General features: G+C 45.1%; 1 protein-coding gene and 1 long non-coding RNA gene across 2 annotated transcripts; one reads left to right on the top strand and one right to left on the bottom strand.

The window, feature by feature from the left end:
* The first annotated feature begins 303 nt into the window (after positions 1–303).
* LOC135968378 (uncharacterized) lies at positions 304–3,910 on the top strand. Its single transcript, XR_010583073.2, has 3 exons — positions 304–605; positions 2,444–2,561; positions 3,686–3,910. It is a non-coding gene; the product is annotated as an uncharacterized lncRNA (long non-coding RNA).
* Positions 2,149–17,078, bottom strand: ELSPBP1 (epididymal sperm binding protein 1). The gene is made up of 6 exons (XM_005589720.3): positions 17,009–17,078; positions 10,466–10,603; positions 8,870–9,016; positions 6,498–6,656; positions 3,904–4,068; positions 2,149–2,347 (listed from the first exon to the last, which is right to left on the bottom strand). Exons 1-5 carry the CDS (start codon positions 17,076–17,078, stop codon positions 3,911–3,913), a joined length of 672 nt encoding a protein of 223 aa, XP_005589777.3. The 3' UTR covers positions 2,149–2,347; positions 3,904–3,910.
* Between the last annotated feature and the right edge of the window lie 5,919 nt (positions 17,079–22,997).

Genomic DNA, 22,997 nt, shown 5'->3' with positions numbered 1-22,997 from the left:
AATTATTTAAGTTAAATGTAACTAGCTCCTTGTGGCTAGTGGCTACTGTATTGGACATCACAATTTCATGCTATAAGCCCAGGATTATTCTAGGTACTGGAATGTGCCCAGAAATAAGGTCTTTTGCTTTCTTGGAGGTTACATTCCAGTGCCAAGGGAGAAAAAAAAAAAATTAAATCCATTAGAAGAAGCTCGGATTGGGATGGATACTTTGAGGATAAAGTGGTATGGTTAGATACAAAGATAATTTGGGGAAGGGGCTTAATTAGAGTGGTCAAAAAGGACATCTCTATTTTTTTCTTCAGACAGGGTCTTGCTCCGTCACCCAGGCTGGAGTGCAGTGGTGCAATCACAGCTCACTGCAGCCTCGAACTCCTGGACTCAAGCAATCCTCCTGCCTTGGTCTCCCAAGTAGCTGGAACTATAGGTGTGAAGCCACCACAACCAACTAGTTTTTGTATTTTTTGTAGAGATGGAGTGTTGCTATGTTGCCCAGGCTGGTATCAAACTCCTGGCCTCAAGCAATCCTCCTGCCTCAGCCTCCTAAACTGCTGGGATTACAGGTGTGAGTCACCACGCCCGGAGAGAATGGGCATCACTCAAAGGTGAGCTGTCTCAGGTTGGGTTCCCCAGGGCTCCACCTCTGAGAGCAGAGACAGCAGGCAGGAGGCTTATCAGAGAGTTTCTTTGGGATAAATTAAGAAGGGAAGGAACTGGGATTGGACAGAGGGAGAGGTTGAACCACGGTTCAGGCTCTACAACCTCAGCTGAACCCACAGGAGCTCTGGATGTAGCTCTTTTGAGTTATCTCACTTGGATAGGAATAGCCAGGCCTTTAAACCCAGCATTGGTCAGTTATTGGCTGTGACCTGCCCTGGGAAGGGCATCGTTTGGGTGATGGAGGCCACTTTGAAGCTGAGACCATCTCTGATCTGGGCTGACCACCAAAGGCTGCCTGCAGACAGCACTCGCCGGAGCTGGGCAGCAAGTCCTTTATTAAAGGGGGGATCTGGGAAGCTCACATCCATCTCCATCACAGGGGCAGTTCCACGGACAATGAGTGAAGGGAGGAGGAGCCTTCAGGAAGACAAGGGGGAAGAGAATACGGGCACAAGGAAGGCACAGAGGTGGGCAGGAGAAGAGGGAGGAGAAGAGGGAGGAGGAGAAGGAAGAGAAGAGGGAGGAGGAGAGGGAGGAGGAGAAGAAGAGGGAGGAGGACAAGGGGGAGAAGAGGGAGGAGGAGAGGGAGAAGAGGGAGGAGGAGAGGGTGAGGAGGGAGGAGGAGAGAGAAGGAGATGAAAGAAGAGAAGGGGGAGGAGGACAAGGAGGAGAAGAGGAAGGAGGAGAGGGAGGAGGAAAAGAGGGAGGAGGAGAGGGAGGAGAAGAAGGAGAAGAGAGAGGAGGAGAAGAAGAAGAGGGAGGAGGAGAGGGAGGCGGAGAAAGGAGGAGAGGTAGGAGGAGAAGAAAAACAAGAGGGAGGAGGAGAAGGAAGAGAGGGAGGAGGAGAAGAGGGAGGAGAGTAGGAGGAGGAGGAGAAAGGAGAATAAGAAGGAGGAGGAGATGGAGGAGAAGAGGGAGGAAGATAAGAGGGAGGAGGAGGAGGAGGAGAGGGAGGAGGAGGAGGAGAGGGAGGAGGAGGAGAGGGGGGAGGAGGATAAGAGAGACGAAGAGAGGGAGGAGGATAAGAAGGAGGAGAAGGAGAGGGAGGAGGAGGAGAAGATGGAGGAGGAGGAGAGGGAAGAGGAAGGGAGAAGGAAATGGAGAAGGAGAAGAGTGAAAGGAAGAAGAAGAAAGTACGAGAACAACAATGTGAGTTTCCATCTGGGCTGAGAGGGAATCAGATTCTATAATCAGTTCTTGATATCTGCCACGGGCACAGGGGAGGAATGATTGAGGCAGTCCTGCGGTGAATTTTCTATCCTCTGCTTACTTCCTAATTAATTTATTAATAATTTAGTAAGTACCTACAAACACCCCACCCAAATCTGATTTCCCCCAGAAGACAGAGCAGGCTGTAACGACTCCTAGAGGTCTCTGGCCTGAGAGTCTGACCTCTCCACACCGTGAGACTCGACAGCCTGGCCACCAACCATTCCTTTCCCACACATTCACCATCGCTCTCATCTTAGGAAGCAGAGAAGGCAGATCCCAGGGTTAAATCAAGTCTCCTTTATTGGTGGTTATGCCGCATTCTCTCTACGTTCTTCACAAAGGACCAGCTGATCGAACCAGGTAGTTCAGAGGGTATTTCTAAAGGTGGTTACTTAAGCTTGAAAAAGCAATGAGAAAGACGAATCCGTGCTCAGCCTCAATATGGCGGTCCTCCTCTGAAGATGTTTCTCCCCTCCTTGAAAATAGAAGCAAAGATCTGAATGTAATGAATAAGTAGGCATTGGCTCCAAGAGGAAGGTGAATTAAAAATGACTTTGCATTGGTTTTCCAGACTTAGTCGGAAGCTGGGGGACGCAGCTGTGCTGAGAAGAATCAGACGTTCCCCCAACCTCTGCCGGGCTCATAGGAACAGGCCAATGAACAATGAGCCCCTCGACTTCACCTCTATGGTAAGGGGAAGGGGATCGGCAAAGAGCTAGTTCTGCTGTGATGGACAGAAGTCAGAGGCTGGACACTGTTCCTAGTCCTAGCCACAGACCGAAGGCTGCTGTGGGTGTTTTTTAATGTCTACCCTGTTAAGACGGTTCCCAGAGTTCCAACCCCCCTCCTTTCCCTCTCCTCTATTCCGGGAAGGCGATTTTCATTGCCAAGGCAAAATTCAGGAAGGGTCCACTAATTTAGTGTCATCCATAAGCCACGTGCGTCGTAAGGACAGACATTGCTAGAACCACCAGCGTTTTCCACCCCAAAGGGAGGAGGGATGGTGTTTTGTCTACACATCTGATGAAAGGGCTTCTCTTTATTTTAGATTTCAGAAGTCACAGAGCAGTGAGGTTCGTTGATCCATGCAGGAGATTTAAAGGGCATTTCTCTAGGCTGGAGAACACTGACACTGGCCTTGGTGGACAGGCAGAAGGAAAAGACGAAAAGAAAAGGAGGGATAGGCCAGGTGCGGGGACTTACACCTGTAATCCCAGCACTTTGGGTGACCAAGTGGATCGCCTGAGGTCTGGAGTTCGAGACCAGCCTAGCCAACATGGTGAAACTCCATCTCTACTAAAAAAAAAAAAAAAAAAAAAAAAAAAAAAAAAACCAGGCGTGGTGGTGCACCCCTGTAATCCCAGCTACTCGGGAGGCTGAGGTGGGAGAATTGCTTGAACCCAAGAGGTGGAGGCTGCAGTGAGCCTCCTGAGTAGCTGGGACTACAGGTGTGTGCTACCACACCCAGCGAATTTTGTTTTGTTTTGTTTTGTAGAGATAGGGTCTTGCTACATTGCCCAGGGTGGTTTTTAAGCTCCTGGCCTCAACTGATCCTCCTGCCTTGGCCTCCCAAAGCATTAGGATTACAGGTGTGAGTCACCACGGCTGGTCAGTTATCCCCTTTTCTGGATTGTTTTTTTCCTACCACACTCCATTTTGAGAAGTTCCACTTTCCTAATTGTCCACAGCCAAAGCCTCGCAGACTTGAAACTCGGAATGATACCTTTCTGGGTCTGAAAAAGTGCCAGTCTCCCCTCTGCTCTCCTGCTTGTGGGAGAAATCCTAATTTCTTTCATCCTTCTAATCTGGGCAGTTGTTCCAGTCTTCCCCAACTTTGGCAACAGAGCACGCATTGCTGGGAACCTCAGCTAATTAGATATGCTGGAAAATCCAGATCTCGCCTTCACATCAGCGACACTAATCAGACATGCTGGAAAAAGCAGAAATCACCTTCACATCAGAAACGTACCAGGTGTGCACCTGTCTCACCTCTGCATCAGTGAAATGACCACTGTTGGTCCCTGCTCTCACCTCAGCATCAGCAGTACACCCAGGTGTGGTCCTGGTCGTAGTTGTAAGAAGTTGCACACCACACAAGGTTCTCCTTGGATCCTTTGTTAGTGCAGTTAAAATAATTCTTGTTTTTATAGTTGAATGGAAAGTGGCAAGGAAAGCCAGGGACCAATGCGGAAATTCCTAGGAAGCAGAAGGGGATAGGACAAAGGTTACTCCCCAGGTTTCACACTGTCATAGAGGTGTGGGCTTCAGACCCACCCTAGATTTCAAACTGGGGCTGAGTGTGATGGGGTCGTGCCTTTAATCCCAGCACGTTGGGAGACTGAGCCTGGAGGATCACGTGAAGCCAGGAGTTCAAGACCAGCCTACATATGGGCAACATAGCGAAACCCCATCTCTACAAAAAGTTTCTTAAAAAATAAGTTGGGCATGGAGGTGTGTGCCTGTAGTCCCGGCTACTCAGGAGGTTGAGGTGGGAGGATTGCTCAAGCCTGGGAGGTTGAGGCTGCATTGAGCCACCACTGCACTACAGCCTGGGTGACAGATGGAGACCCTGTCTTTAAAATATAAAAAGCGGCTGGCTGTGGTGGCTCAAGCCTGTAATTCCAACACTCTGGGAGGCCAAGGTGGGCGGATGACTTGAGGTCAGGCATTTGAGAACAGCCTGGCCAACATGGAGATACTCCATCTCTACTAAAAGAAAAGAAATACAAAAAAAATAGCTGGGTGTGGTGGCGGGCACCTGTAATCCCAGCTACTCGGGAGCCTGAGGCAGAAGAATCGCTTGAACCCGGGAGGCAGAGGCTGCAGTGAGCCGAGATTGCACCATTGCACTCCAGCCTGGCGACAGAGTGAGACTCCGTCTCAAAAATAAAATAAAATAAAACAAAATTAAAAAAGTAAAAAAAAAAAAACAAAAACTAAAATCTAAAATCTGGGTAAACCCTGCATAGGAAGGTGTTGCCTGGGCACCGCTCAGAATGCTGACCCAAACCTAAGCAAAAGAAGAATTTGTGTTCACAGTTACAAGAGCTGAAATGAGCCGAAAGAACACACCCTTACTGCCCTCGGGTGAGAACATGTGTGTTGGGAAACTCAAACTCAAACTTCCTCACTCTGTGTGTCCACAGATGACTGCAGAAGCGTCACGAGTATCGATTTCGTGAGTGACAAAGTTTAGCGAGTAGGCACATTTGCACCTGTTTAATCCGTGAAAGATGAGGATATAAATGATGTCCTCACAAAAGATGACCCCATAAATAATATGAACTGGACACCTCTATCCACAGCAGCTTGAGGCAACAGAGGGTAAATGGGTCTCAATTTTTGCTGTCACATCTTCTCCCATGACCAGCTGAGAAATAATTTATTTTATTTAGGAAATTCCCGAGTTGTTGGAACAACACACATCCCCACCCACAGCTATTCGCCTGACCCCTTGCCTGGAGTGGTGCAGACCTATAACTCCTTATAGTTCCTCTTTGCCCAAGGACTTCCCTTTCCTTTCCACTGGGCCTTGGGTATTTTCTTCGCTCAGAAGCTATCAGAGTGTAGGACTTGAGAAAGGCTGGAAGATAGGGCAGGGCACTGGAATAGGGAAGAAGGGCAGAGTGGAAGCACAGAGGGCGCTGGAGGAAGGAGGGAGAAGGAGAACGCTGGTCACCAGGAGGACCTGGTGGATAGAGGATTTGTCTCAGAGGACCAATCCCAGTGTCCTCATCTTTCATGATTCCACAGGTGCAAATGCGTCTACTTGCTAAACTTTATGACTCACGAAATCGACACTCATGACGCTTCTGCGGCCATTTGTGGACACACACACAGAGAGGAAGTCTGAATCTCCCGACACACATGTTCTCAGCTGAGGGGAACAAGGGGATGCTCTTCCGGGTCATTTCAGCTCTCCTACTGTGAACAGGTGCAGTTTGGCAGTCTAGTACGTTTTCCAAATGTGTGAGCCTTTTGTCGGGTGATTTCACTGTTTGTTTGCTTATTTATTTATTTTAGAGGCAAGGTCTTACTCTGTCACCCAGGCTGGAGTGCAGAGGTATGAACATAGCTCACTGCAGCCTCAACCTCCCAGGCTCAAGTGATCCTCCCGCCTCAGCCTCCCAAGTACCTGGGACTACAGGCACGTGCTACCACACTTGGCTATTTATTTATTTATTTATTTTTGTTGTGTTTTGTTTTGTTTTGTTTGTAGAGACAGCGTCTCACTATGTGACCAGACTGGTCTTGAACTCCTGGCCTCAAGTGATCCTTCCATCTCAGCCTCCCAATGTTCTGGGATTACAACATGAGCCACCATGCCTGGCTCACGCTAGGGTTTTTAAAAGCCTTAGCATGTGTTTATTCTGTATTTGCATCACGGTTAGGTGTTTAACATTTCGAGCATTTCATTTTGGCACCTTTCTCTTGGATTTTAAAGCCTGTGGCATATCACACCATTGACGTTATTCACGAGGCCAGAACTCTGTCTGCCTGATTCAACACCAGATCCTCAGCGCCCAACTCAGTGCCTGGCTCACAATGTGGTTTCAGTAGGTGTTTGTTGAGCAGATGAATGAAAGAATCCACCCACACCCACCCAACTCCCATCCCCAGATTACTGGTGTCGGCACAGAAACTCCACTTTCCATCCTTATCCATGTTCTCTGTGGTCGGGCACCAGAGCTTGTTGCTTTCATCCTCCAGGCAATCGGAGACCACGTTGTTTCTGTAGATGGAGGGGAAGATGCAGGGCTTGCTGAGAGAATTTCCCCCATACTCTGAAAATGATTATGGAAAGGTTACAGGTCAAGAAGAGGAGCTGAAAAGAGCTTCCATTTATGACACAAAAACTGTCCCACGCTTTATCCCATGAAAGGCAACATAGCATTGGATTCTCCAAGCAACTTCTGGATGACATTATTATCTGGATGTTATGGAGAAGTGAGAGCCAAAATTATCAACTCGCACACAGCTTACTGTCTCCATTAACGTGACTTCACGGTTCTGCGGTCGCCATCACCTTGACTCTATTAAGCTAGGAAATTCTTGTCCCGGAAGATTCTTATCTTGCAAATAGCCTTATTATTCATTCCAGAAGCCTCTAGAAAAGCTATTTACATAAATATCAGACCGTTCAACTTTTTCAGTAGACTGTGTCAAAACACTGTTTACTCTTCCAGACTCTTTGAAACCCCGTCTTTGGTCATTTCACCTTGCTGTGACCACCAACCCTAACTATTACATCATGATCCTTACACAATCCAAATCACATCCCCCACTGAGAGACCCACCTTAGACAAGACCCCAAGACCCCATCAATATGCTGAGTTTTCCCTCCCCACTTCGAGACGTTATTTTTTATTTTTTTAGATGGAGTCTCGCTCTGTCACCCAGGCTGGAGTGCGGTGGTACGATCTCGGCTCACTGCAACCTCCGTGTCCTGGGTTCAAGAGATTCTCCTGCCTGGAGATTACAGGCATGTGCCACCCATGCTTCGCTAATTTTTGTACTTTTATTAGAGAAGGGGTTTCGCCATGTTGGCCAGGCGGGTCTTGAACTCCTGACCTCAGGTGATTCACCTGCCTCGGCCTCCCACAGGGCTTGGATTACAGGCGTGAGCCACCACACCCGGCCTGCTATAGTGAGATTTAAGGTTAGTGTTGGTTTATAGTAAAGAACGCAAATGGTGGATGATTAGGACTAGAATAAAATTAAGGTTTAGAGAGAATTAAGATTTGTTGAGTGCTAAGGGAAGAACAGAATTAAGATTTTTATGCAAGAATAAGCATGCCTAGGAATAAGTGCCTTCATGGATTTTTGTCTCTGTGGAAGCAACAGTACTTAAGGAGAGAGCGTGCGCTTTGGAACCGTATGGACTAGAACTCAAGCTCTAATTCTAATATAGCCTATGACTGTGACCCTGGGAAGTGCTCAGTTTTACTGGGACAATTTATTGAATGGGTGGTGGAGAATAGCAGCTCATAGAGCTGCTATAGAAAGATTCAGGATATTGTATACAAATCTGTTAGATCAGTGTAGTACATAGAGGGCATTGAATGAATTTTGGTCACTATTCACCTGGGATTGTGTGTAGACTTAATAAGATGCTAGGCTGCATTGAAATGCAGGTCGGGGCCCTGCATGGTGGCTCATGCCTGTAATCCTAGCATTTTGGGAGGCCGAGGCGGGTGGGCCACCTGAAGCCAGGAGTTCGAGACCAGCCTGGCCAACATGACGAAACCCTGTCCCTAGTAAAAATACAAAAATTAGCTGGGTGTGGTGGCGGGCACCTGCAGTCTCAGCAACTCAGGAGACTGAGGCAGGAGAATCATTTGAACTTGGGAGGCAGAGATTGCAGTGACCCGCGATCACACCAGTGCACTCCAGCCTGAGTGACAGAGCAAGACCCTGAAAAAGAACAAAGAAGGAAGGAAGGGGGGGGGAGAGAGAGAGAGAGAGAGAGAGAGAAGAGGAAGAAAGTGAAAGAAAGAAAGAAAGAAAGAAAGAAAGAAAGAAAGAAAGAAAGAAAGAAAGAAAGAAAGAGAAAAAAAGAAAGAAAGAAGGAAGGAAGGAAGGAAAGAAAGGAAGGAAGGAAGAGGGGAAGAAAGAGAAAGAAAGAAGAAAAGAAAAAAAGAAAGAAAGAAAAGAAAAGAAAGAAGGAAAAGAAAGAAAGGGCAGGTTGGATCTGTCAATGGGTGAATCTCACTATTGTCAGTTCTAGAAACAGAAATACTAGAAGCCAATATCAGGACTTCAGCTCATTGTTTCAGTTCTCAGGACATGGGTCTTTTCATGCTGGATTGGGGACTGGGCAAATGGCCTCGGGATACCCCTGTCTGCAGTTGTCATAGTGAACTCTCTGAGCAGATACTTAGCTCCTGTAAGCACTTCCCCCTTGCTGCTTTGGTCTCTACCTTGCCCGGTCTCCCCTCAAGATGATCCTTGCTGTCCACTCTCCCTCCCACCACACATCCCTGCTACAGGGGCTCACCATTCGTTTCACAGAATTTCCACTGCTGTTTCTCATCGAAGACGGAGGTGACCGAGCACCACAGACTGCCTAAGAAGCTGCCCTGGGAGATGCAGCTGTTATAGGCCTTTCCTCGATAGATGAAAGGGAAGATACAGCGTGGGTAATCTGTTAGGAACAGAGTTCGTGAGTGGCTCGACGTCCTCTAGTCATTCACAGGACAGAGTCATTTGATCATCAATCAACCATCACAAGACAGGACAGACGTAAGGTTCAGAAGAGATTTTATGCATTATTTTGTCAAGCATTTGCCTATGGCCTATTCATCTGATTCTTGAACAACACGAGTTTGAACTTGGGTCCACTTATACGTGAGTTTCTTTTTTCTTTCTTTCTTCCTTCCTTCTTTCCTTCTTTCCTTCCTTCCTTCCTTCCTTCCTTCCTTCCTTCCTTCCTTTCCTTCCTTCCTTCCTTCCTTCCTTCCTTCCTTCCTTCCTTCCTTCCTTCCTTCCTTCCTTCTCTCTCTCTCTCTCTCTCTCTCTCTCTTTCTTTCTTTCTTTCTTTCTTTCTTTCTTTCTTTCTTTCTTTCTTTCTTTCTTTCTTTCTTTTTGAGAGAGTCTCACTCTGTTGCCCAGGCTAGAGTGCAATGGCGAGATCTTGGCTCACTGCAACCTCTGCCTCTCGGGTTCCAGCAATTCTCCTGCCTCAGCCTCCTGAGTAGCTGGGATTACAGGTGCCTGCCACCCACACCCAGCTATTTTTTCCTAATTTTTAATAGAGATGGAGTGTCGCCATGTTGGCCAGGCTGCTCTCAAACTCCTGACCTCAGGTGATCCACCCACCTTGGCCTCCCAAATTGCTGGGATTACAGGTGTGAGACACTGCACCCAGCGGGCGTGGGTGTTTTTCAAAAAAAGTTCTGTTGAATGTGTCTGCCTCTCCTGCCTCCCCTTCCACCTCCTCCATCATTTCTGTCTCTATCATCCCAAGATGGTGAGACCAACTCTTCCTCTTCCTCCTCCTACTCAACGTGAAGATGATGCTAATGGCCTTTATGCTGATCCATTCCCACTTAATGGAGAGCAAATGTATTTCCTCCTTTTTACAATTTTCTTAATAACATTTTATTTTCTCTAGTTTATTATGAGAATATGGTATATAATACATAAGACATACAACATCTGTGTTAATTGACAGTTTATGTTACTGGTAAGCTGTCTCGTCAACAGTAGGCTATTAGTAGTTAAGTTTTGATGGGATTACAGGCATGAGCCACCTCGCCCAGCCTCAAATCCCTTTTCTTACACTTTGTTTCTTTTTTCCTTATTAATTTAGAAAATTAAGAAAGACATAAAGATGGGATGGTTCTATTGGGTCAACTAGTCTTACAATATCACAAGACCCTCATCCAGAGAGCACCATTTTTAACACTATCATTATTAACATTATTACCCATTATTAGCATTCAGCGTCTGGCATCCCAGAGCTTTTTCTATGCAAGCATACGTATTATAATTCGTCTGCAAAAATGTGATCATGTCATAGACAGTCACACATTCTCTTTTGTGATCCACCCTAGTCAAAGGCCACTGGCAGGGACAACATGATACCGCTCACCTTCACTCTGGCAGTACTTCCATTGGCCATTGTACACCGCTCTGGTGGCACACCAAGGGGATAAGCTATGAATTTTGGTGCAAGTGAAGTAAACAGATCCCTTGTAGGTGAAAGGAAAGACACATTCCTCGTGCATCCCTGAAGGGCAGAAGGAGAAAATGGGAGTAGGGAAGAATCACAATGAATTAGCAAAGGATGAGTCTTGGTTTGGCTCTTGCTTTGATCTGAATGTCTGTGTCCCCCTGCCAAATTCATATGTTAAAATCCTAACCCCCACGGTCATGGTACAAGGGGCGTTTGGAAGGTGATTAGGTCGTACGGGCAGAGCCTTCATGATTGGGATAAGAACCCTTACAAGAGAACCCAGAGAGGTAGCTAGCCCCTTCTATGATGTGAGGATACAGCAAGAAGGCACCATCTGTGAACCAGGAAGCAGGCCCTCATCAGCAACTGAAACTGCTGGTGCCTTGCCCTTGGACTTCTCAGCCTCCAGAACTGGGAGATAGAAATTTATATTGGTTATAAGCTACTCAGTCAATGGTACTTTTTAAATTTTGTTTTATTTACTTTTTTTATTTTATTTTTTATTTTTGAGATGAAGTCTCACTCTGTCACCCAGGCTGGAGTGCAGTGGTCTGGTCTCAGCTCACTGCAACCTCCATCTCCTGGGTTCAAGCGATTCTCCTACCTCAGCCTCTAGAGTAACTGGGATTACAGGTGCCTCCCACCACACCTGACTAATTTTTGTATTTTTAGTAGACATGAGGTTTTGCCATGTTGGCCAGGCTGGTCTCGAATAGTACTCGTGGCACCCAGATGTGGCAAATATTGAGGGGACAACTTTCGATGTCCTTATTCTTCTCAATGAGTACAGGAACTTTGTTTTTTGTGCAGTGTATCCACAGAACCTAGAATAGTTACTTGCTCAAGAAACAACAGAAAGAATAAAATAAGTTTGGAAAATGCCACGTGAAACAAAGTTAAACAGATTTCTTTAATGAAGGACTCATCAGAAAAGTTAATATGAAAATGAGAATTGATGTATACAGTATATTGAGTTGTCCTTCTTTTTTTTCACAATTCAATAGCAGTAGAGACTAACCTCAGGTGATCCTCCCGCCTTGGCCTCCCACAGTACTGGGATTACAGGCATGAGCCACCATGACTGGCCTGTGGTATTTTGTTGTGGCAACCCAAACAGACTGAGACAGTTCTCATGGGGGCCTGAAGGCTACACACCTAGGCTTAGCATCCAACTTCCTAATGACATATCAGGGAGTATCCAATTCATGATGGAACCAGGAGCACTGGGGAAGAGTTTCATACACAACCCAGACAACCAAGGTATGTTGTTCCCTGAGACTACTGTTGCTCAGAGTATAAAATCGGAGGCCAATAACGTTACACAAAATAACTTTTGGTGGATCACAAGACCACATTAGGTTATGTAGGGACACACATTAAATAATTTTGAAATATAAACTGGAAAAAACATCATTTTCCAGTGGTCCTTTTAGTCCTTCTGCTTACGCAAAAGAGAAAGCTTCAATTTAATACTAGTATTTCTCTACCGCATCTCTAATATTTAATAATCTCTCATTTTAACAAGAACAAAAGAGAGAGAGAGAGAGAGGGCAGGACTCAGGCTTAAAGCTTTGTTCGGACAATAGCCTAGCAGAATTTAATAATGAGATTTTGTTTTCATAGTACAGTATTTATTTTTGGTCATATTTCCTATTTATGGAAAGTGGTAGTGCTTTTTTATATTATAATACTGATGTTAACCAAACTCTTAAAATGAATTTTTTTAAAGTGAAGATAAGTGAGCAAATTTAAAGAAAAATGTTGAGTAAATAATAGTACTGGTGGCACCCAGATGTGGCAAATATTGAGGGGACAACTTTCAATGTCCTTATTCTTCTCGATGAGTACAGGAACTTTGGTTTTTTTTGTGCAGTATACGCACAGAACCTAGAATAGTTACTTGATCAAGAAACAACAGAAAGAATAAAATAAGTTTGGAAAATGCCACGTGAGACAAAGTTAAACAGGTTTCTTTAATGAAGGACTCATCAGAAAAGTTAATATGAAAATGAGAATTGATGTATACAGTATATTGAGTTGTCCTTTTTTTTTTTTTTTTTTTCACAATTCAATAGCACTAGAGACTAATGGTCCCTGAAATATATCAAGAAATGCTGTTCTTGGCCAGGCACGATGACCCATGGCTGTAATCCCAGCACTTTGGGAGGCAGAGGTGGGTGGATCACTTCTAGCCACAAGTTCAAGACCAGCCTGGGCAACAAAGTGAAACCCCATCTCTACAAAAAACAAACAGTATTAGACAGGCATGGTAGTGTGCCCTGTAATCCCAGCTACTTGGGAGGCTGAGGGAGAAAGACCCTTTGTGCCTGAGAGGTTGAAGCCACAGTGAGCCACGATTGCATCTCTGTACTCCAGCCTGGTGACAGAGTGAGATCCTGACTGAAAACAAAACAAAACAAAAAACCAAAACAAAAATGGTGTTCTGCAGAATTTTGATGTGTAAATTTTTTAAAAGAAAGAAATGCTATTCTATCCCAGATTCCTCATCACGTGAAAACCCGCGTACAATAAGGACTAATGAAAGTTGATCGCTTCGTTTGAGCAGAACTGGGATGAGAGCTCAACTTGCTCATCTGCTAGTTCAGAGTCACAGCTTCGCTCCTTGCTCTAATCTCGTTTATCTTCCTGCTTCCTTCCCTCCCTCAAAGATATAATGATAGAATACTATGAGTGAGATACTCCAGTGGGCGATTTGTGTGTGTGTGCAATGGATTATGGGTGGAAATTATGCTCACCATTTCCTGGCTTTAAAAAGTCCCAAACAATCCTCCATGCTATTTTCTTCCTCTGCCAACCAGCTGAATATAGAGCAGCAGTTCTTAATAGAGAAGGAGGAGCAATTATGACCTCCTGGGGGCATTAGCCAAGGTTTAGAGACATTTTTGGTTGTTACAACTTATAGGGGAAAGGAACCAGTGGCTGCTACTGACATCTGCCAGTTAGAGGCTAGGGATATTGCTAAACATCCTACAATGCACAGGACAGCTCCCCAGAACAAAGCTATCCAGCCACAGACAGCAATCGTGCCTAGGCTGAGAAACTCTGAGGACTGAGCAGAGAATACTGAGGGCCTGGGGGACAGTGGAGCCACAAACTAGAGGATCTTGTTCTCTGGATTACAACAAAAAGTTTTCCCACCGAACATCCACATTGGACTGTAGAATGAGTTCAACATGAACCTCTGTTGAGTCAAGCCACTGACGTTTGGGTGTTGCTACAATAGTTAGTCCTCTCCTAATAGACGGACAAGACATGGTGTCTGTCTTCAAGGTCTGTAACATGGTAACCACAGCCCTTGTGGATCAGATTCTTGTCCTGTATAACCTGACGTAGGTCATTATGGGGACAAGGGATGGGTTGGGAGAATGTGGAGAAGACAGACTTCCATCTCTGAACCGCACCAACGGGGTGATGCAATTAGGAGTACTTAAATATCATTGCATTTTTCACCTCTGTTTCTCAGAACTGTTTGGTATTTATTTTTGTGAAACGTAAACCAGTTTAAATCAGGAAAGTGCTTAGAAGAGTACCAGGAGCATGGCTGCTGCTTAACAAATATTAGTTATGATCATCATTTTCATTATCATCATTACCATCACCATCATCATCATCCTTCTCCACACTATTGTCATTGCCATCATCATAATGATCATCATCGTCATTGTCATGATCATCATCAGTCATTGTCACCATCATTAATCTCATTATTGTCATTGTCATCATGATCATCGTTATCATCATTGTCATTGTCATCATAATCAACCTCATTATTGTCATTATCATGTGACGATGATCATCATCATTGTCATCATCATCATTGTCATCATCAGTGTCATTATCATCAACCCCATTATTGTCATCATCATGTGATGATGATCATTGTCATTGTCATCATCATCATTGTCATCATCAGTGTCATTATCATCAACCTCATTATTGTCATTGTCATCGTCATCATCGTTATTATAATCATTATTCTCCTCATCACATCATTGTCATCATCATTATCATCATCGTCATTGTCACCATCATCATCGTCATCATCATTGTCACGATTATTATCATTATCATCATCATTGTCATCATCGTCATATCGTCATCATCATCATCATCCTCATCATTATCATTGTCATCATCACTATCATTATTGTCGTTATCAATGCTTTGCCTCAATCACAAACACCACTGAGTATATAGGATACTGTGTTGAGGAGGAGGGCAGACGCCCCTGTAGGTGGAATTAAGGTTATCTTTGGGAGTTGTTAGTAAGAATCAGTGCATAATGAATACTATTAGCCATCTGCAAAGTAATCCAGCAGATGGCCTAATCTTCTTAACTGAGTTACAATCCTCCATAATCCAGACCCTGCTGACCTGCCTGTTCTCACTCCCTGATTAACATTCCCTTGACCTTACTCCATGTTCTTTCTCGTCTTTGGGATTTTGCTCCTGCCCTTCACCCTGCCACGAATGCCTTTCCCCTCTTCCCAGCTTTAGTCCCTGCTATTCATCCATGAAGATTTGGTTCAGTCTGGGTCAATACTCTTCCTCACACTTATAATACTCAGAGTCAATCACTATAAATGAATGCAGTTGCCAATTTTAAAAAAATAATTCATTTATGTGTCTATAACTCCCAATTACTGTGAACTCTCTGAGTGGAGGGTCTAGGTTTTGTTTATTTCTGCACTTCTGATCCATAACATAATGCCTGCAACTTAAAGATCACTCAGTAAGTGTATACTAAATAAATTTGTCTGTAAATACACTCAAAGGGAACTTGGAATACTGAGTTTCACCACAAGTATGCGGGTGTGGTCTCAGGGAGCATGACAAAACTGAGATTATAACTAGAAAAGTAGATACCCCATCAATTACATTGTTCCTTGTCTGAATAAACTGTGAGTTCCTAATCTTTTAGGAATTTGTCAGTTCTTTGAGAACCCACAATTTCTCTCTAGGAGAGTATTCATTTGCCCTTATGGTTGAGATGGCTGTGTGTTCATCAAAATCAGTTTTACTTTCCTCCCAAATGCACTGCTACACTGCATCTCCCAGACTTGCTTGCAGGTAAGAGCTGTATCAGTTCTAGCCAGTGGAAGTAGGAGAAAGTGATGAATGTCACTTCCTGTCCTGGCCAAAAGAAAACAAAGAAACAAAAAACCCTCTCCTCCGAGATCCTCCAGACTCTCTTGATCCTTGTCTACGAGCTAAAAGCAAAGAAACCTCAGCAGATTCTGAAACCCAAGGGGATGGTGGGTCCCTAGGACGGAAGAAGCTTTGATCCCTGAATGACCATGTGGAGCATTGTTTCCTGACTGGATGCATCTGGTTCTGGCACTTTGCAGAACCAAGAAAAAAAAATGTTATTGTATTAAGCTGCTGAGAGTTTGGAGTTTGCTTCTTACAATAGCTATTCTCACTACCCTGATAAATACACACATTTTTTAAAAAATGCAAATTCAAGTTTTCATATACTCTAATCCTCACTCAGTGACCCCAGGTTAGGAATCTCTGGAATAAAGAATGTGGGATCAAGGTGCATCAATATGTAAATGGTTCCTGAGCCTTATCCAGAAGAGAACGATCTGTCAGGCAGAAAAAGATTCTAATTGTGACAAATGACTCACCAAGGCTTGAGTGAATGACCTGTAAGCAAGGTCTCCTCTTGTTCTGTTTCTGTGCTTACCTGCAGTGTTTTAGTGATTAGTTTAGATTCTGAGATACATTAATATATAATTAGGGTGTCCAGGTTGGGGTCTGAGGGTTCAGTTCATTGGGATCATATAACTTGCCTTTTAATCAACATATTCACATTCCTCCCTCCAGGTGCTGAGCATTATGAAAGATTCTGGTGCCCATTATTTTATTTAATCTTCAAAATAACCCCATGAGATAAATGCCATTATTTTTCCTTCAGTCTGGAAACTGACTTCAGAGAGGTTATGGCTTGACCAAATGTACAGAGAAAAGAAGTGGCAGATTCAAGGTCCAAACCCCAGGTCTTCTGAGATTTTTTTTTTTTTTTTTTTTTTTCTTGAGACGGAGTTTTGCTCTTGTCGCCCAGGCTGGAGTACAGTGGCGCAATCTCGGCTAACTGCAACCTCCACCTCCTGGGTTCAAGTGATTCTCCTGCCTCAGCCTCCTGAGTAGCTGGGATTACAGTCACCTACCACCATGCCTGGCTAATTTTTGTATTTTTAGTAGAGACAGGTTTTCACCATGTTGGCCAGGCTGCTCTGGAACTCCTGACCTCAAGTGATCTGCCAGCCTCAGCCTCCCAAAGTGCTGAGATCACAGGTGTGAGCCAGTGCACCCAGCCTCTTCTGAGATTTTTGCTAAGCCATCTCCTCCCTACTTGGTTCCAGGAATCTTTGCTTTGCCCCATTCATTCTTTTCCAGTTTCTAAATCCTCCCCGTCGTTGTCAGTGTCCTCACCTCCACTCGACTCATAGGAACAGAGAAGGAAGGTCGCCCATCCCAGCAGGTAACTGGACCATCGGGTCATCTCGGCTGCCCTCTTCTCTCTGGAATGAAAGAAGACAAAAATTTTCATCCCGCAGTTCCCCTTCCTCTTCCCACTAGCTCCTAGATTTGACATCATACATGCCATTTTTCTTTCTATCCACAGTGATTTAAAAAATAGACCAGGCATAGTGGCTCACACCTGTAATCTCAGCACTTCGGGAGACCAAGGCAGAGGATCGCTTAAAACCAGACGTTCAAGACCAGCCTGGGCAACATAGTGAGACCTCATCTCTACAAAATTTTCATTTAAATTAGCCAGGTATGGTGGTGTATGCCTGTGGTCCCAGCTGTTCAGGAGGCTGGATACTAATCCTGCATACCGCTCACCCTTGTTATGACGATTAATGACAACCATAAAAAAATAACAGATTTCGGAGGTCAAGATGGGAGGATTGTTTGAGGCCGAGAGTTTGAGATCAGCCTGGACAATATAGCAAGACCTCATCTCTACAAAAATTTTAAAAAGTTAGCCTTGTATGGTGGTGCGTGCCTGTAGTCCCAGCTACTCAGGAGGCTGAGGTGGGAGGATCACTGGAGCCCAGGAGGTCGAGGCTGCAGTGCACTATGATCGCACCACGGCACTCCAGCGTGGGCGACACAGCAAGGCTCTGTCTCAAAACACAAAGCAAAACAAAAAACAGATAAAACTCATTGAGTGCTGCACACCATTCTAAATTCACGATAATCCAGATAGGAAGTAGCCCAGCGTGGTAAGTACCATTACCACCCCAGATATGCACAGATGGGGCACACAGTAAGCTTAAGCACCTTGCTGAGGGTTACAGATCATGTAAGTAGGGGAGCTTGCAGGTGAACCCCAACAATCTGACTCGGTTCAGAGAAATTGAGCTCTTAAGTAATGTACAATGCTGCCTCTAGGCTTAACATAGGACCAGACATGTGCTAAGAACTCATAAATATTATCCAAAATGGTATTGTTCATATAATATTATTTCATTTCTGAGAGCCGGGACTGTATTCTCAACTGGCTCCCAGACATGTCCACCTAGATGTCCTTCAAACATCTCAAATTCCAAGCTTTGGCTTTTGAGATACAGCCCAAAATATGTGATCCTTCCCCCATGTTACTTCATTTAATTACACTATGTTCTTCCCAACCGCCTGGGTTGTAGACCCCAGTGCAGATCTGCTGTCGCTGTCTCTTGCTGTGTTCTATCAGTCAGTTGGCTTCACTTTTCTGAAGCTCTCGAATCTCTCCGCTTTTCCTGCCTCTGCTGTTACAGACTAAACGAAGGTCTTTTTCATCTCTCTTCTCAACTATTCAACTGTTATCCTGTTCCCTCACGGATATGCAGCCTCCAGCCTCTCTCCTCTACAAAGCTGAGCTCTTTTTCTCTTTTTCTTTCTTTCTTTTTTTTTTTTTTTTACACAGGGTCTTGCTCTGTCACCCAGGCTGCAGTGCAGTGGTGCCATCATGACTCACTACAGCCTCCATCTCCCAGCTCAAGTGATGCTCCCACCTCAGCCTCCCAAGTAGCTGGGACTACAGGCACGCATCACCACACCCAGTTAATTTTTAAACTATGATTATTGTTTGTAGAGATGAGGTCTCACTATGTTGCCCAGGCTGGTCTCAGACTCCTGAGCCCAAGCTGTCCTCCTGCTCAGCCTCCCAAAGCACTAGGATTACAGGCATGAGCCACTGTGCCCAGTACGGGCTCTTTCCTGATGCCTGCTTTATGCATCCACTCAGGAATGCGTATTTATTGAGCATTTACAAGATGTGGGGCCAGGGCTACACAGTGAGTATGCAGCAGTGGGTAAAGCAGGCATAGTACCTTCCTTCGTGGGGCTGAGAGTCTACCAAGGAGAGAGACATGAGGTGAAGAAACCAGAAACAAATACAACTATTTGCTGTGATCATTGCTGTGGACGAGTCTCAGGAATAACTAGGACAAGGTCACTTTTGATTGAGAGGTCAGGGGAGGGTCCTCTGAGACATGACAGGTAAGCTGACACCTGGAGGAACAGATGGAGGAGGGAGACGGGAGAGGAGCTGGAGGTATGCGGGTGGGGGATGCATCCAGGCCAGAGAAGCCGATGTGGAAAGGGCCTGAGATGAAAAAAGCTAGATGTGCTCAAGGAGCAAGTGGGACCCACATGGCTAGGGCCCAGGCTGGGCACAGTGGCTCATGCCTATAATCCCAGTGTTTTGGGAAGCTGAGCAGGAGGATGGCTTAAGCTTAGGAGTTTGAGACCAGCCTGCGCCACACAGTGACACCTCGTCTCTGCAAAAAGTGAGGAGGAGCAAGGTCACAGAGATGCATGGTGATGTGGGTGGGACCGGACCCTGTAGTGCCTCCCTAAGATTTTTTTTTTTGAGATGGAGTCTTGCTCTGTCGCCCAGGCTGGAGTGCAGTGGCCTAATCTCAGCTCACTGCAAACTCCTCCTCCCTAGTTTATGCCATTTTCCTGCCCCAGCCTCCCAAGTAGCTGGGACTACAGGCGCCCGCCACGTCGCCTGGCTACTTTTTTGCATTTTTTATTAGAGACGGGGTTTCACCATGTTAGCCAGGATGGTCTCGATCTCCTGACCTCGTGATCCGCCCGTCTCGGCCTCCCAAAGTGCTGGGATTACAGGCTTGAGCCACCGCGCCTGGCCTCTCCCTCAGATTCTAAATGCAACCTGAAGGCCAGGTGCAGTGGCTCATGCCTGTAATCCCAGCACCTTGGGAGGCCAAGGCAGGCAGATCACCTGAGGTGAGGCGTTCAAGACCAGCCTGGTCAACATGGTAAAACCTCATCTCTACTAAAAATACAAAAATTCCCTCCGCATGGTGGTGGGTGCCTGTAATTCCAGCTACTCGGATGCTGAGCCATGAGACTCGCTTGAACCCAGGAGGCAGAGGTTGCTGTGAGCCAAGATCATACCACTGCACTCCAGCCTGGGTAACAGAGCAAGGCTCTGTCTCAAAAAAATATATAGAATAGAATAGAATAGAATAGAATAGAAGCAACCAGAAGCCACAGAAGGGATTAAAGTGAGGAGGTGTGAACCAGGCACAGTGGCTCACGCCTGTAATCCGAGCATTTTGGGAAGCTGAGATGGGCGGATCGCTTGAGGTCAGGAGTTTGACACCAGCCTGGCCAACATGGCGAAATCCCATCTCTAATAAAAATACAAAAAAAAAAAAAAAAATTAACTGGGCGTGGTGGTGGGTGCCTGTAGTCCCAGCTACTTGGCAGGCTGAGGCAGGAGAATCACTTGAACTGAGGAGGTGGAGGTTGCAGTGAGCCAAAATCGCACCATTGCACGCCAGCCTGGGCGACAGAGCAAGACTCTGTCTCAAAAAAAAAAAAAAAAAAAAAAAAGTGAGGAGGGGTGGCGTTTATTAATTCAAAATCCTCCATCACCTTTAGAATACAATCCATAGTCCATACCATGCCTTCCCTCAAAGCTCATTTCTTATCTTCCTTCTCCTTCCTCTATCTGCCTTTTAGTTGTTTCCTGCAGAAGCCACCTCAAGGCCTTCGCACTCGTTCTTCTCTTTGCCCGGGATGATCCCTCCATCCCCAGCTATTTACATGGCTTGCTTCCTTGTGCAATAAAGAGTTTCGTGCAAATTCGAAGAATTGGTAGCAACAGATGGTCTGGAATGTTAATGACTCTGCACAGACCAAGTTATGGATATTAATAGAAAATATTTTAGGGCTGTTCAAAATAATTATTCAACTGGAAAACAAACCCTAATAGCCAGACACCCACGTCTGGAACATCCAGGTGAGGACCAAGTTACGCCTTGGGCACTGGCAGGTTCAGATGCTTGGAGAACCCTCTGTCCTGAGCCCTGGGGTTGTTGGGACCAGCATCCTGCCACTTGCCACTGTTTCTTGGCTGGTCGGATAAAGGGTTGTTGTAGTTTTGGAGTCAAACCACAGGCAAATGTGGGGGTAGTTTTTCCAATCATCAAATGAGGGAGAATAAACTCTACCTTGGGATCTTTTTTTTTTTTTTTTTTTTTTTTTTTTGAGACGGAGTTTCGCTCAGTCGCCCAGGCTGGAGTGCAGTGGCCGGATCTAAAGCTCACTGCAAGCTCCGCCTCCCGGGTTTATGCCATTCTCCTGCCTCAGCCTCCCAGGTAGCTGGGACTACAGGCGCCCGCCACCTCGACCAGCTAGTTTTTTGTATTTTTTAGTAGAGACGGGGTTTCACCATGTTCGCCAGGATGGTCTCGATCTTCTGACCTCGTGATCCGCCCGTCTCGGCCTCCCAAAGTGCTGGGATTACAGGCTTGAGCCACCGCGCCCGGCACCTTGGGATCTTATACATTCAGCAGATGTTGGAAAGCACTGTGTAAATGTCAGAGGGGACACACAAGCCAGATATTTTCATTACTATTTATGGAGACAGCATACACGCTAGATTTTTTTTTTTTTTTTTTTTTGAGATGAAGTCTTGCTCTGCGTCCCAAGCTGGAGTGCAGTGGCACAATCTTGGCTCACTGCAACCTCCGCCTCCCTGGTTCAAGCGATTCTCCTGCCTCAGCCTCCCGAGTGCTGGGATTGCAGGCATGAGCCACTGCACTCAGGCCATCCCTGAGATTTTACTGGAAGCTGCTGACTACCAATTTTGGGATAAGTGCAGAGGAACGAAAAGACGGTGACACTCGAAAACCTAAGTCACTTAGAGCCTTGTAGTTCTCAGCAAGACACTTATCCACTCATCTATCCATTCATTTATCCTTCTATTTATTCATGATTCATTCAATCCATTCTCTTATCATCCATCCATCAATCATTCATCCAATGCATCTGTGTTCCCCATGCACATACATGCACAGAGCGTTTTCCTGAGCGGGCCTGTGAGAAGCCACTGATATCAATCACCTCTGGAAGTGGGAACCAGGGGTAAATAAGAGACTTCTTTCGATTTAAGTTTGTGTCACAGATGTGTGACTTACATCATTAAAAACAATTTAATTATGTACATACCAAGAAAGTAAGAGTTGCAATATTCCCAACACAAAGAAATGATAAATGTTGGAAGTAATGGATATCCTAAATACCCTGATTTGATCATTACACACTATACACATGTATCAAAATATCACATCAGTGGCTCACACCTGTAATCCCAGCACTTTGGGAGGCTGAGGTGGGAGGATTACCTGAGACCAGGAGTTTGAGACCAGCCTGGACAACATAGTGAGACCCCATGTCTATTAAATAAATAAATAATGGAAAACAAAAATCACATGTACCTCAATAGATATATACAATTATTGTGTATCAATACATTTTAAAAACAGTAATTATACATATATATCTATGCACATACATAATGTGTATATACATATATGTGCACATGCCTGTTTACATTATAGATGTGTATATATGTATACATAATATACACACATCATATGTGCACATACACAGGTATATGCATGCACATATGCTCACACAAAAACATGCAGAGTTAAAACGTTTTTTAAAAAAGATAGAACATCCTGGGTGAAGCAACAGGGGGCAGTTTAAAATCACAAAATAAAAAATCTACAACAATGAGATGGCTGTCTTAGGAATGGATTAATTTTATGGGGTAGTTATTGACTTACCAAATTTATTGAACATCTATAGAGCAAAGCATGGTGGCAGGGGCCTCCTGATGTTGGCATTCTAATTCCGCTGGCTTTCCAGTCATTAAAAGCCTGTGTGGATATTTCACTGGTGCCTAGCAGAGTGACATTTAATAAGGTACTTCACAGCTTACCCCTCTATACAATGGGGATGCTAATAACTAGATCTACTTCATAGAGTTGTTGGGAGGATTAAATTAGATGAAAGATACAAAATGCTTAAGACAATGTGTGCTATAGAGATAATTCACAATAAACGTTGGCCAATTGATGATGATGATGATGATGATGATGATGATGAC

Source organism: Macaca fascicularis, chromosome 19, assembly GCF_037993035.2.
Source record: "Macaca fascicularis isolate 582-1 chromosome 19, T2T-MFA8v1.1".
Classification (NCBI taxonomy): Eukaryota; Metazoa; Chordata; class Mammalia; order Primates; family Cercopithecidae; genus Macaca; species Macaca fascicularis.
Note: the sequence above shows the minus strand (reverse complement) of the source record. Positions and strands in the feature narration are given on the sequence as shown.